General features: G+C 38.2%; 2 protein-coding genes across 7 annotated transcripts in view; one reads left to right on the top strand and one right to left on the bottom strand.

Annotated features, from left to right (window-relative positions):
* LOC139164439 (ferric-chelate reductase 1-like) overlaps nucleotides 1-5,499 on the top strand; it is a 51,582-nt gene extending 46,083 nt beyond the window's left edge. For all 4 annotated transcript variants that reach the window (XM_070746565.1, XM_070746568.1, XM_070746566.1 and 1 more), the window contains exons 14-16: nucleotides 180-320; nucleotides 3,386-3,447; nucleotides 3,847-5,499. In XM_070746565.1, coding sequence (XP_070602666.1) covers nucleotides 180-320; nucleotides 3,386-3,447; nucleotides 3,847-3,939 — 296 coding nt within the window. In that variant the 3' untranslated portion in view covers nucleotides 3,940-5,499. The remainder of the gene's footprint in view (nucleotides 1-179; nucleotides 321-3,385; nucleotides 3,448-3,846) is intronic.
* Nucleotides 5,500-6,346: 847 nt separating this feature from the next.
* Nucleotides 6,347-14,815, bottom strand: part of PALMD (palmdelphin) — an 88,043-nt gene continuing 79,574 nt past the window's right edge. For all 3 annotated transcript variants that reach the window (XM_070746569.1, XM_070746570.1, XM_070746571.1), the window contains one exon: nucleotides 6,347-7,529. In XM_070746569.1, the coding sequence (XP_070602670.1) occupies nucleotides 7,486-7,529 (44 nt within the window). In that variant the 3' untranslated portion in view covers nucleotides 6,347-7,485. The remainder of the gene's footprint in view (nucleotides 7,530-14,815) is intronic.

The following is a 14,815-nucleotide window of genomic DNA, read 5'->3' as shown; positions in this document are numbered from 1 at the left end:
GCTTTGCAACACAGCCTATTGAAGTGGAGAGGGGGTAAAGTTCCCCCAGGGAAACAAGCAAGTATTCCCTAATCCTTCCTAATTCCATCTCTACAAAAGTTTTGAACGAATGTTTTGGTTCACAGTATTTTTTTGAATGCCACAGAAAGGAGTCTAAATTTGGTCTTGTTCTTAACTAGTGGTAACAATGTTCCTGGGAATGGACCTGCCAGCTCTCAACCTTCCTCCATGGGATTCGTACGCAATGATTGGATTTGTAGCTTGGCATGTTGGGATTGACTTGCTTCTGGAGTTACATGGCTACTGCCTCATCCGCAAAGGTTTGCACGGAGAATAATCAAACTGCAAAAGAACCATTTGGATGTGTGGGTGTTTGGAATGGCAGGGGTGGCTTTCTGGAAGATCTTGGCTTTTGCTATTCATGATTACTTCACTTTTCCCTGTGACACATTCCTATACAATAGGAAATAATAGGCAGCTCAATATTTTAATTGGAGATGAAATGCTCCTGGTTTGGAAGGATTCACCCGAACTGGTAGTAAAAAATGTTACCAGTTCAGGCGAACTGATATATCTGACGATCAGCTGTTTAACAACCAGTTGTGCGGCACAATCTAGATTGGCTAGCTAATCTAAATTACTGCTTGCTAGCTAATCTAAACTGCAAAGCACCCTGATTCCACCCCCTGCTGTTCTATTTACCTTTGCAGACTGATGGCTTCAAAATGCTCCTTTTTCAGTGCTGCGTGGTAGTCCCTGTGGCGCATGCAGGGGTGGGCTGCTGCACGGATGGGTGGGGAACACAGTGGGGTAGCAAAAATGGAGCTCCACCCCAGAGCACCCAATTTGCACTGAAAGATGTTTAAAGAAATTGCAGGGTGTCCTGCATAAGCCATGCCCACAGTGTGGTAGTAAAAAGTTTGGTAGCGCATGCAAAGCAAACCAGTAGCAGAATTCAGTGGGCTTCACCCGATTTTAATCATTGAGTTTGGTTGCCTTGTAATACACAAATACTTATATTTACTCTTTCTTAAAGTACAGTGGTACCTTGGTTCTCGACCACAATTCGTTCCAGAAGTGTGGTCGAGAACCGATATGGTTGAGTACTGAATTAATTTATCCCATAGGAAATAATGGAAATGGATTTAATTGGTTCCCAGCCCCTGTTGACTTGCTGGGAACAAATTAAATCTATTTTCTTTATTTCCTATGGGATAAATGTTACCGTCGGGGGCGGCTGCAATCCCGGCAGCTTCAGGGGGCTGAGGAGCTCTATAAGCGCTCCAAGCTGCAGGAAGGGTGTGGGCGGCTGCAATCCTGGCAGCTTCGGGGGGCTCCTTTTCTCAGTGCTTTGTCTTATTACCTGTAAGCAGCTGAACCAACTTTCTCCTTCCTGGCGGCGGCAACGGCGGCGGCTTCCCTTCGAGTAGCAACAACGCTGGGAACGTCACGTAATGAAGGGAAGCCGCCGGAGCGGCGGCAACTGTTGAGACGGCTCTGGCGGCTTCCCTTCATCATGTGACGTTCCCGGCGCTGATGCTACTCGAAGGGAAGCCGCCGCTGTTGCCGCCGCCGGGAAGGAGAAAGTTGGTGCAGCTGCTTACAGGTAATAAGACGAAGCACTGAGAAAAGGAGCCCCCCGAAGCTGCCAGGATTGCAGCCGCCCCCACCCTTCCTGCAGCTTGGAGAGCTTATAGAGCTCCTCAGCCTCCTGAAGCTGCTGGGATTGCAGCCACCCCCAGCGGTAACATTTCGGATAATAAACAAAATTTTCTGTGGCTGTTCGGTATCTGAATTTTTGTTCAGATACCGAAGCAAATTTTTGCTGAAAATTTTGTTCGGTATCCAAAATGTACGAGAACCAAAGCGTTCGAGAACCAAGGTACCACTGTACTGAATTGTTAATTTTAGCGAAGTGAAGTTTTGATGTGCAAAACTCTGGGATTCCATATGAACAAAGATTTGTTCTTAATTAGAAACCTGTGATGTAACAAAGCATATAAAACTGAAGGGAGGGAATTCCACCATTTTGTCTTGTTACTGTTCAGATAGATCAAGAGAATTTCAATGTTTGGCTTCTGTTAGCAAAGAAAAGTAGCATTTTGGAATCCAAATAGTATTTTCAGGTTCAGGAGATGAAAGAGACATCCCAATTCAACTCTCCTTCTAGAAAACTATAATGCTGGGTTATTTGGACAGCTAGTTACTGTACAGAAAATAGCACTGTGCTGACATTCAAAGAATGCCAATAAAAATGCCGGTCATTGACATGCTAAGAAAGGGTAGGTTTTAAGTTGCAGTTAAGCGCACGAGTATTCTTTCTTCTGTAGCCACACTTAATAACTATAATTACATCTCTGTGTGTATTCAGAGACTTATACATGAGGCACTATGCCAATTTTTAAGATGGAGTCCACAGTCATTATGGCCAGTATTTTATTTTTGTAATGCAACAAATGGCAAGAAGGATCCCCCCCCACAAATGCCTTATATGTATTTTGAAGGGGCAGTTATTGCAAATTGGAACAAAGAAAAAAAATCTAGGGAGGCAGAATTGAAATATTTGTCTCTAAAGGTCTATGTTTGATGTACCGGTGCGAAAGTGTGAAACTTAAAATGCAACACAAGGAAAAGAAAACAATATCCCCTTCTCTAAAAAAGCCTAATGAATTTCAAACTTACCCTATGAAATGGATCTTTATTGCACTGTGAATGGATGGGTGGTTGTATTACAGTGAACCTAGTACAGTGATACCTCATCTTATGAACCCCTCGTCATACGAACTTTTCGAGATACGAACCCGGGGTTTAAGATTTTTTTGCCTCTTCTTCCGAACTATTTTCACCTTACGAACCCACCGCCGCTGGGATGTCCCACCTCCACACTTCCATTGCCAGTGAAGTGCCCATTTTTGCGATGCTGGGATTCCCCTGCTGGGATTCCCCTGCAGCATCGCAAAAACGCGGAAGTCCGGAAGTGGGGTTTCCCATGGAGGGGACCCTCAGGGGAACCCCAGCAGCGCAAAAACGGGCGCTTCGGCTGGCAAAAGGGGTGAATTTTGGGCTTGCACGCATTAATCGCTTTTCCATTGATTCCTATAGGAAACATTCTTTCATCTTACGAACTTTTCACTTTACGAACCTTGTCCTGGAACCAATTAAGTTCGTAAGACAAGGTATCACTGTATGTCGTAAGGCTTGTATGTACAGTATTATCTTCTTGGATACAATATTTATTTTATTTTGGCTGAGGAATTCCAAGAGTTGAACTCCATGCATTTTAAAGTTCCGATGGTTGAGAAACACTGATTTAAAGGTGATAGTACTGTATGTATGTGAGTGAAAGGAAGAATGCTTTGAATACAATTATACTTCTCTTTTACAGTTGAGGTGTTGGACGATGACAGGGTACAAATATTGCAATCCATATCTTCTGTAGAAGCCCAGGTAAGCGTAGTCCTTTGTCAAGGGGTGGAGGGAATGGAGAAACAAACTACTATTTTAAAAACACGAAACACATCCTAAGATCTATACTATTTTAAAACAATAGGATTACAGCATATAAATATTTTTTGTCTCCTTAGAAAATGGAAGCCTTGGGGGGGGGGGGTTTGTCATGACTAGGCTAGTATTTTTCATTTTCAGATAATTTTTCATTAACAGATGATTCCGTTAATTTTATCATTCCTGAAACGCTAGTATTGTTTTTCCACAGATTAACTTTCTAATACTATCTCTTTCATTTCTGCCTCTATCATCAAGAATAATAGACATGCCTTTTTCTGATGTGGTTTAATCATTTCATAAATTAGTAACCCATTTCCCCCCTTTTTCTCCCCCCCCCAGGGCCATACATTTAAAAAAACAGTGCTGTTCATCTACATTTGTGGCAACATAGCATTTCTTGTCACCTTCATAACAGCAATTGCGCAAGTATGATTCCATAAAAGCCTTGACTATTCTAGAGAGTTGGTCATTACAGTTCAAAATAGCTTCTTACTGGATTTCATATCTGTCAACAAAACTTATCTTCAAGATGTGAGAACAACTCTTCACCACCCAACCAATGAAGAACAAACTTTGTTGGTGTTGATAAGAATCTACTTAACTACTTGCTTTATATTTTGCATATTTATATTCTGTAGCTTTATCTGTTACCTGAAAACTAGGGGAGGATCTCATTGTGAGCCAATGGACCATTGTTAGTTCATTTACTTATCTGAAGATAGCTGCTGAAGTTCCAGGACGTACCTTGTCAGATGTGGCTGATGTTACACACAGTATTGTTTTCTTGTAAAATGTGGTCTTTGGTGACCATGTGGCCCACAGTACGTCAAAATTGGAAGATAAGAGTATGATGATGAAAGGTCCACCTTTTGAATGTGAGCGCATATATACAAAAGATAGTTCATCATTCCCACCTACCACAAATATGCTGCTGACTGTGCCTCATGTTTCATACATTTTGTCTTCCCTTCCACACACAATCAATCAATATTTCAGTATTATGAAGCCCATCGTCAAGTACAGACATTTTTACAAGAAACTCCTTTTTCTGGATTTTTTTTGAATTCAAGATATTTGTATGAGAATACTCTTTTGAAGTATTTATTACAGATTTTTAGATTGAGATATGCAATGACACACATCATTCCAAGAGTGATGACAATTGTTTGAACGTTGTTTTTGTCACTTCTAAACACTTGAATATGTTTGTAGACTACCTCTTTCCCATGAAAGTTACTAGGTACTATACAGATTGTCCTCTTTAGCACGTATTTAATGAATGATGACTAATATATTGTTGCTAAAGTTAGGATGGTCTCTAATTGTATTCATCCACTGGTAAACCTTTTGCTATAGACCCCTGTATGTGTTCTACAAGTTTAAAAGAATCTCTAGAGAAGAAGACAAATGTATGCAGGTGGTGATGCTGGGTTTGGAAAAGCCAGGAATTAGATGGAGTTGCATATGGAAATAGGCTAAAATTGTTAGTGTAAAATTCCAATCCATTGTTAAATGGCAATGTAAGTCATTGGATTTCTTCGACACTGATCCTAAAGAGAGTCCAGTAAAAAACAATATCTTTGAACTCAAAACTCTTTGGTGTCAGACTATTTCCATTACTTATTATGCTCCATAAAAGTGACGTCTATGACCAGCAACACTGTAGTTTTAATGATATTGCACACCAAAGATTTAATATTTTTAATTTTATTAGATTGTCATCCCAGTTTTTGAAGGGAATTTCTAACTACTGAGCAATGTTTAACCAAATATATGGCTGCTAGTCATATTACTATTTACTGCAAATGTATTTGCCATTAAAGAGTCTGTTTATCTGTTAATGTTAAATACAGGGTGTCGTATCTTCTCAAATTTCGATGACTTAGTATTTATGTAAATGTAATTTTACTAGAGATTTTTCTCCAGGAAACACTTGTACCCCTCACCTATGAATCAGTGTCTGAAAACTTAATAAAGATAACATTAAAATAATACCAAATCTCTGAGAATTGTGATGTCTAGAAATGGGAAGAAAACCTTGCTAATTCTTTTAAGAGATGAAATCCCACCTAATCCTTGCAGTTATTTTCAAATACTGCTGGTTTCAACCTTGCTTTTAGATTAGAAATTATTAGGTAGTCACAGCTTCCATTAGAAAATGACAAGCAGTCTTTATGAATGATTCGCAATATACTCCTGTGTACACAGCTAGAATTTTTTAGAAGCTGCCAAGAAAGTTTTTTTTTTAAAGTAGAAAATGAAACTCACCGGCTGAGTTATTTACAAGCATTTTTGGCAGTAATGTTGTTACTTTTCCGTCTTAGGTTTTTCTGAGCTCTTTTTAACAGGTGGGCAGAAGAGTTTGTGATCAGTTTTTAAAAACTGCAATTGTCTTCCTCTTCAGAATCCAAAAAGGTAAAGAGAAATCTTAGCTGTAAGCTAAACAGGATTTAGCTATACACTGAACAGGATCAAACTGAAATATTAATCCACTGAGCAGTCAGAATAGGTAGATTCTGGAAAAAGAAAACTATTTTCCTCTTCCTCATATTTTTCATCACAAATATGTAGGTAACATAGAAAATATTCAAAATATCATTTGTAGTAGTGTATTTTAAGAAGCCTTTGACCAAGTCTTCTTTTGGCGAAGAAAATACCTTCATAGTCTCATGTATAATATAATATTCATTATTTCCCGCAGGATAAGTGCATTTTAATTCCATTTTGGTCTTTTTACTGGCCTCTTTCATTTCTAGGGAACATGCATAGTGCCTTCTGAAGTATTTTTAGATTGGACTTTTAAATATACCGAAATAACATTTCCACAATTGAGACACTGTGTGGTGCTATTGATTAGGTTTATAGCCATAGCTAGTCATGTTGAAGTTGTCCATAGTAGTCCACATTTCCAAGAGAAATATGTTTTAAAAATACATAATATTAACAAAACATCTGAATTACACTCAATATTTTTCAGAACACAAACATGAAATACTGTCTCCAAACATATAGACTCAGACTCAACCAAACAAGAAAGGCTTGCATTTACCATAACATAACATTCTGATTTCTGGGCCAAGCTGCATTCAGAAGCAAGTAGCTACTAATGACCAGAGCAATTTTATAACCCAGTTTCTGAATAACGGCGAGTGTCTTAAGTATTGAGATACCATGATAATAAATGCAAAAACTGGGAGAGGTATGTACATTCCAGCTCAAAAGCAAACTTTTTATCAGAGGGCTAGAGGAAACAAAAAGGAGAACTGTTGGACAAGTTTTCCTTACTGGCTAAAGTCCAAAGATGAGCAATAAACACAGATAGGAATATAGAAAGCAAATGACATGAAGAATAGACTGGCCATTTCCCATTTCCCAAACAATGGAGCATTTTCCAATGTTCAAAGGAAAATGAGAGATGGCTGCCTCTGCAGGATACATTACTGTTGATAATATTAGGGGTACTTTAATGGCTTTATGCACCAGCCATAATATTCATCTTTATAAGTGAATTGCTAGTAAATGATAAATGTTCTGCTGTCTATGCTCACAGAGGGCTATTGCCAAATTTAAAAAACACTGCTGAAATGGAATAGAGTTCAATAGGAATTGGAAAATCAGTTCCTATCTTATATTCATATTTGGTTATAGTCAGAGATGATGATGGACAAAACTCCTTCAACAAAATTCTAGATGCATTTGTATTCATGACACTGACCCTTCAGCTCTTATATGATAATAAGGCTGACAAATTCCTAACAAATGCCACTAATAATTCCTTGAACAAACTGTTTTAACAATATTCATTTATGGATCAGAGTATCCATATATCTGGACTGGCAAACATTCATTTTCATGTAAAGTGCCATTATTAATGGATGTATAATTGAGTAAGTAAAAGCTACCCAGGTCCAAAACAGAAAATTCTTCTTTCACTTTTGTTAAACTGCCAGGCTTTTAGTATTGTATCCCTGCAGCTGTTTAAATCACTTTTTTTCCCAGTTTTGCCATTCTCATTCTCAGAGCTGTAAAAAACAAACAAAAGCAAAATATTATATATTGATATGATATTGTAAAATTGTAGTATTAATTAGTTAGAAAGTACCATACTTACCTCACAGGATTAGTCCCAGAAAGTACTGTTAAGTTAGTGCAAAAGAAGACCAGACATTAATAAATATACAGTATTAGCAGCTTACGGCATAGCCATATGAGAAATAAAGAACGGATGATTTTCAAGCTTTTGTCATATATTATAGTGACAACTGAATCTGCATCCAGTCTACTATTTACCTAAATAATTTGGCTTTTCATTACAAGTCTAGATTTCTCTCCGTAATGAATATAAAATACCACCGTAAAGGTCAGTTTGTTCACTTGCACTAATATCTAAAATAGAATTTTAGAGTTTTCCTATGGTATTTCTAAAATACGCGCCCACTTTTCAAGGCTTAAACATGTCAGATAGTCCTCGACTTATAACTACAATTGAGCCCCAAATTTCCATTCTTCAGCAAGACTGTTGTTAAGTGAACGTCGCTCCATTTTATGACCTTTCTTGCCACAGCTGTTAAGTGAAATCGCTGCAGTTACGGTAAGTTAGTAACACGGGTGTTAAGGGCATCTGGCTTCCCCATTGACTTTGTCAGAAGGTTGCAAAAAGTGTGACTCTGGAACATTGCAACCAACCGTATTACCAAGCATCTATCTTGATCACATGATCATGGGGATGTTGCAATGGTTTAAATGTGAAAAATGATAGGTCTTTTTCCCCCCCAGTGCCATTGTAACTTCACTAAATGATTTTTTGTAAATTGAGAACTACTACCTGTATATTGGCTAACGAATTCTGGGAGTTGAAGTTTCACACATTTTAACGTTGCCAAGTTTGAAAAATATTACCATAAAGCATTTAGCGATTCACATTTCATCTAGATGCCTGGTCTGAAAATCTGAATTATACACTGCTCAAAAAAATAAAGGGAACACTTAAACCACCCAATATAACTCCAAGTAAATCAAACTTCTGTGAAATCAAACTGTCCACTTAGGAAGCAACACTGATTGACAATCAATTTCACCTGCTGTTGTGCACATTCAACTTTGCACAGAACAAAGTATTTAATGAGAATATTTCATTCATTCAGATCTAGGATGTGTTTCTGAGTGTTCCCTTTATTTTTTTGAGCAGTATATTTTAAAGACAACTTTCTTAATGTGAATGCTGAGGATTCTAAGTCCATTATGTTTACTTCATTAAGATGTGAAACAATTCTTCTCCGAGTCTTCAGAGAGGGGCTGCATACAAATCTAATAAATAATAATAATAATAATAATAATAATAATAATAATAATAATAATTATTATTATTATTATTATTATTATTATTATTATTATTATTATTATTATTATTATTATTATTATGTATTAAGCAAAGAGGCTTTCTTCCAGATTAGAGCTGCTTTCCTTTTGTTCTTACACTAAAAATACAGACCTTTCTTATATATTGAGTTTTAGTGTGTCCTATATTTTATTTTATTCCTTAATACCTTTTCAGCTTGGCTTTCCACAATGTAAACTATTTTATCTTTTCCAGTAAAAAGACTGCCACTGATTTCAGTGGTTTTAGATAAAGGAATTTTGCTGAAAATATCCCAAGAAAAGAATGTTACTTACTTCACAAACAACCCTTTGTGCGCTGCTACCTTACTCTTCCTGGCTTTGTTTTCCTTTTAGAACAAGCAGTATAATTATGAGATTGTTTTGGAAAATTACTCATTTCCCTGCATTCTCTGATTATTCAGTATGTGTTATGGCAGAGGGACAATGAGTGGGAAAAGCTATGGAGGGGATCAAGGCAAGAGCCATCAAATTGCTTCAATGGTAGATAGCAAATGCTGTGTGAGTTTGTCAACAGCTGATGTGCTTATTTCAGTTCCATACTACAAGCTCAGACTGGTAGGGCAATGCTCTGTAGCATTAAGGAAATTGGGGATAAAGGAAAGACATGGACTAAATCAATTAGCAAAGCATACAAAGTATGTGGCTCATGGACAAAATTAGGATACTCATTTTGGGTTGTTTTAACAGCATTACAACATTCCATATGTTAAGGAGGAAAAACAAAAAGCTCGCAATTGCACCTTGGAAATGCTTTATAGACTCTTATCCTTCAATGCTTGGGAAGTCCATAACCATGGAATCAAAGATTTCAAAGCAAGTATTCTTTCATCAGTTCTTATTCTATTCTTCACAGACTTAAGTTCTAGACCTGGGATGGCCAACCTATGATCTTGTGTGTTAAAGGGGACACACCACAACATTTTGGGTGACATGCTGGCATTCAGCACTTGAGAACTATTCTTGAAAGCATGTTATCGGGTGATTTTTCAAAGGATGTGGAGGCTGAATGAGAATGGACTGTGTACTCTTAAGGCCTATGAAAAATCACATGAGAATGTGTGTGTGTGTGTGCGCGCGCGTGTGTGTGTTCAGAGGTTGTGGAAGAGCCTTCTCTGAAGTTGCTTCAAGAACAAAGGTTTTGGAGCACCTTCAGGTAGCCTGTAGGGGCCTAACAGAAAAAGAATATCACCTGAAGGTGAAATGGCAGATCTTGAGGAACACTGAGCCACAGAGGACATTACAGCATTCCCCAAGGTTTGTGTGCCTTAGGGACTGGTGCAAGAGGAGCTATTCAATTGGCAGTTATGGTGCTAGGACTGAGGTAAGGCTGGGACCTCTATTTCAGACCCAGCTGTCTGTGTGTGTGGGTTGGGTGGGCAGAGACTAGCAGAATCCAACATTTTGCCAATTTTTGGCACACATGCCAACAAGTTTCACCATCACTGTCCCATCCTTTTCCTAGGAACAGATTGTTCTGGTTTCTGGTAGAAATTTAGCAATTACAAATAACTCTTATTAAATGCATTATTTCATAAACAAAGAAACTCCATTTTATTATCTTCTCTTCCGGATGCAAACACATTTCATACTGGCCCTATCTCTTGGCCCGTTATCTTCCTTAATTGCATTTCTCACATTCCTTCTCCTTCTCCACTTAACAAGATTTATTTCCTAACAGCATGATCTCTAAAACAGCAGAACTGACTGTTAATCAACACAGAATACTTTTGCTTACTTGGGAACGACACGGAAAACCTCCATTATTTCTCTTCGGCAACATTGAAACTCCACCCTTCTTCCCCCATGAACCCCTGACGTGCCAAATAAATCACTACAGTATTTAACCCATTCCTCCCCTTAATATCTTCTTCCAGACACCTGTTCTCTACGTTTTTGGGCCCTTCTGAATTTAGGGTTTACCCAGTGTGCGTCTGATTCTTCCTCGCTAGATCCTGAACTCATAGCCCCATCCTGTGGCTGGCCTCCCACCTGTTCTACTACCTGTAACCCCGCCCCCCCCACTACTTCATAAACACTATCTATATCAGAGGCCTCCATTTCTTCATAATCCTCCAACTGACCAGGAGTATATACAACACAGATGGGGAATTTGGCCTATCAAAACAGACTGCCAAGCTGGGATTGCTCCCACAACATTACAGAGAATCTAGATTTCCAAGTTATCATTCACATTTTTGTGTGCGCACGTGTAGTTTACGGTTCCAGAAATTATCCAGAATTAGAACAACTGTTCAGGCCAGATTATTAGAGAAGTATGCAGAAAAACAGAGAAACATGTGAAAAAGATGCTTGAGTGGTAGGAAAATATGTACACAAAATGCATACAAATAGCCCTGAAATAATCCTGTATTCGTTTTACAACAGATAGACCTTACAAAGATGAAATATTCAGCACAAGTAATACTGAGAGAGATTTGACTTGAGATTTAGACACCAATATATTTTGGTTTGGATCTGCTTGAAAATGAATATGTCCAAGAATGATTGTTTCTCAGCTTGGCTGATATTTCCTACAATTGGTGTCCCAAGGCATGGTGAATTTTATCCAGGACTAGCAATCATGACTAACACCCACTGCCTGATCTCCTTCCTTCCCCCAAAGAAAAAAAGGTAAGCACAATCAGACCATTACTAAGAATCTCCAGGTTTGTAGGTCAGACAGGGAAATCAAATAGCTCAACAGAAGACAATGTCAAATTATTCCCATAATATTGCCAGGAGATACAGCTGTGAAATCACTTGAAACTGAGCTCAGGAGAGTCACTTCTAATCTTTCTTTTAAAGGCAAATGGATGGCAACTCAGTTTCAGTTAAATTTTATACTGTGTATATAGGTATTTCCTTTTTCTACTCTCTTGAATCTCTCAGCAATCACCAAATCTGCTGCTAGATTGCCCTGCAGGGAAATTCAAATAATATTCAGGATAATCATGCAATAAAGTATCTTTCTCAATAGTTTCTCCTCTGCGCCATCATCAAGATGGTTTAATCCAGTACCCTCCTGTTTAAAGGAGCTTAGTCAGATTTTGTTTATGGAAAATAGTGGTGAAGCTATATCCCTTTTAACTTTATTTCTTAACTCTTATTTTTTACTTTTAACTTGTAAATTTTACTTTTGTTTTTAATTTCATCCTTAACTATGCTTTATTATTTTACAATGTTCTTTGTAAACCACTCAGAATCCCTTAGAGGAGGTGGGTGGTGTATAAATTTGATTGATACATATTATGCAGCACATTGGGTGAACAATGCGATCAGGCGGTAGGGAAAGCAAGTAGAATGGTTGGCTGCATAGCTAGAAGTATAACAAGCAGAAAGAGGGAGATTGTGATCCTGCTGTATGGTGAGACCACATTTGGAAAACTGTGTTCAGCTCTGGAGATCTCACCTACAAAAAGATATTGATAAAATTGAAGGGGTCTAAAGACGGGCTACAAAAATGGTGGGAGGTCTTAAGCATAAAACGTATCAGGAAAGACTTAATGAACTCAATCTGTATAGTCTGGAGGACAGAAGGGAAGGGGGGGAGACATGATCGAAACATTTAAATAGGTTAAAGGGTTAAACAAGGTTCAGGAGAGAAGTGTTTTTAATAGGAAAATGAACACAAGAACAAGGGGGCACAATCTGAGGTTAGTTGGGGCAAAGATCAGAAGCAACGTGAGAAAATATTATTTTACTGAAAGAGTACTAGATGCTTGGAACAAACTTCCAGTAGACGTGGTTGGTAAATCCACAGTAACTTAATTTAAACATGCCTGGGATAAACATATATCCATCCTAAGATAAAATACAGGAAATAGTATAAGGGCAGACTAGATGGACCATGAGGTCTTTTCCTGCCGTCAATCTTCTATGTTTCTACATTAGCTCCTTGTAGAAATGTGCTCTTGGACTCCATTATGTTCATCTCTAATGTTTATATCTCCAATATTTTTTTTCCCTACCCAAGGGAAACCAAACTTGGACAGCTATCAACTTTGCAATCTCTCATCACTCAAGAATGTGAGGCACGTATAAGACTATACCAGCTGTTCCTTTCATAAGTAGACATTGCTCTCTCTCCTATACAGTATCGGTCTGCTACTATTGAACTGGCATTTTAGCATGTGACATCAAGCTATAAATTGCAAGCTACTGTCAAGCTCTGTGAGTTAGGCAAACTGGGAAGGAATGCCACATTGGACCAGAGATGGGTTCTAACTTACCTTGCTGCTGGCTTGCTTCCTCCCGCACCGCGTGGGCGCATTCGCATGTGTAGTGCCGAAAATTCCGCTTCTACACATGCACAAAAGCTAAAAACACCTTCTCTGTGTGTGCAGAAATAAAAAACCAAAATGGCGACACCTATAGCACTGCCCAGAGACAGTTCCGGGGCATGGCCAGCAGGGAAAAATTCCTGCTACCGGTCCTATAGAACCGGTCCAAAACTGCAGGAACCCAACTCTGCATTAGACAAATGTGTAGGGAGTTCTGCCAATCAGCCTGCCATGAACAACTCACGCTGAGATAATGAGAGTTAGGAATTAGACCTGAATATATGCTTCCAAACTTCTCTGACAGCTTCCAGGTAAAAGAATTATAGTCAACAGTGCAGCACCTTTAAGGCCAGTCCAGGTTGAGGTGTATCTTGGCCCAAATGCTATGCTAACTGAATCATAGTACAGTATTGTGAAAGCTTATGATCTATCATAGGGATCTCCAAACGTGGCAACTTTAAGACTTGTGGACTTCTGCTCCCAGAATTCTCCAGCCAGCTATGCTATGCTGGCTGGAGACCTCTGGGAGTTGAAGTCAACAAGTCTCAAAGTTGCCAAGTTTGATGACCTCTAATTATCTGCTGCTTATGTTGCAACAATACTTCCACTACTTTTTCTGCAGAAAACAGAGTGCCTGAAAGGTTCTATAGCCATTAATGTAAGTCCACAAGGCAGGATTCAGTGCTTCTGCCGAGAGAGTAGAGACTTTTAAGATTAATATCAATCTTTAAGAGACTTGCAAACTAGAAAAAAAAATCAGTTGAATATCTGGAAAGCTTTATATTCTTCATATCTATTCTAAATCTCAGGGTTTATTAATTAAGGATATGATTGTTATAAATCAGGAAAGATTGGCCTTCATTTGTCAATACGTTTTTGCAAAGAGTGTATGTTTGCATGTATGAATCTTGTCTGTAAAGAGATGGCTGCAAACTCTAAGCACTGAATGAGACTAGAACTTTGTACTAGTTCATCAAGGTAACTTTTTCTTCGGTAAAATTATTCTGGAAAGTTCAAGAATAAATAGGGCAGATGTGGTTGATTGCTAGCAAATGTAATGTTTTTGTTAACTGATGAAAGAAAGTTCAGCTGTTGCTTTCACCTGCACTTCTCTTTATATTCCAACCACATCATAAGACCTGAGATCTGAATCAGCAGTTGGGATCTCTAAACATCCGCCAAGGAAGACATTGTCCCCTAGACATTCTAAGTGATGCTCTTATTTCTCAATATAACTTCTTGTTCAGTACTTAAGCAATAATGAATAAAGGGAAGATACTGCATCCTTTCTTTGCTTTGTCCACTGAATAGAATTAAAAGACCAATTTAGAGCCTCTTAAATGAAAAGCAAACATTTCATCTTAGACCAAATGTGGGCTTGCATGAACAAAAGGCTTAATTGTGTGCAGATTGTGCTATCTGTTTTGTGCTTGTTGAAGAAAACTACTATTAATTGTGTTTGCCTGGATGCAGAATAAAAATATGAACTTTTGAAGCTACTTGATTTTAAGGCTATTAAGATCTGTAAAACATTTTGAATGCAAAAGATTAATAGTGAGATGATCTCGTGCAAAAGATTAGAAAATGTAACAGTTTTTATTAAAGGTAGATACACAGTCTGAGATTAA

Source organism: Erythrolamprus reginae, chromosome 3, assembly GCF_031021105.1.
Source record: "Erythrolamprus reginae isolate rEryReg1 chromosome 3, rEryReg1.hap1, whole genome shotgun sequence".
In the NCBI taxonomy this organism is placed as follows: domain Eukaryota; kingdom Metazoa; phylum Chordata; class Lepidosauria; order Squamata; family Dipsadidae; genus Erythrolamprus; species Erythrolamprus reginae.
The sequence above is the reverse complement of the archived record's forward strand: the minus strand, read 5'-3'. Positions and strand labels throughout refer to the sequence as shown.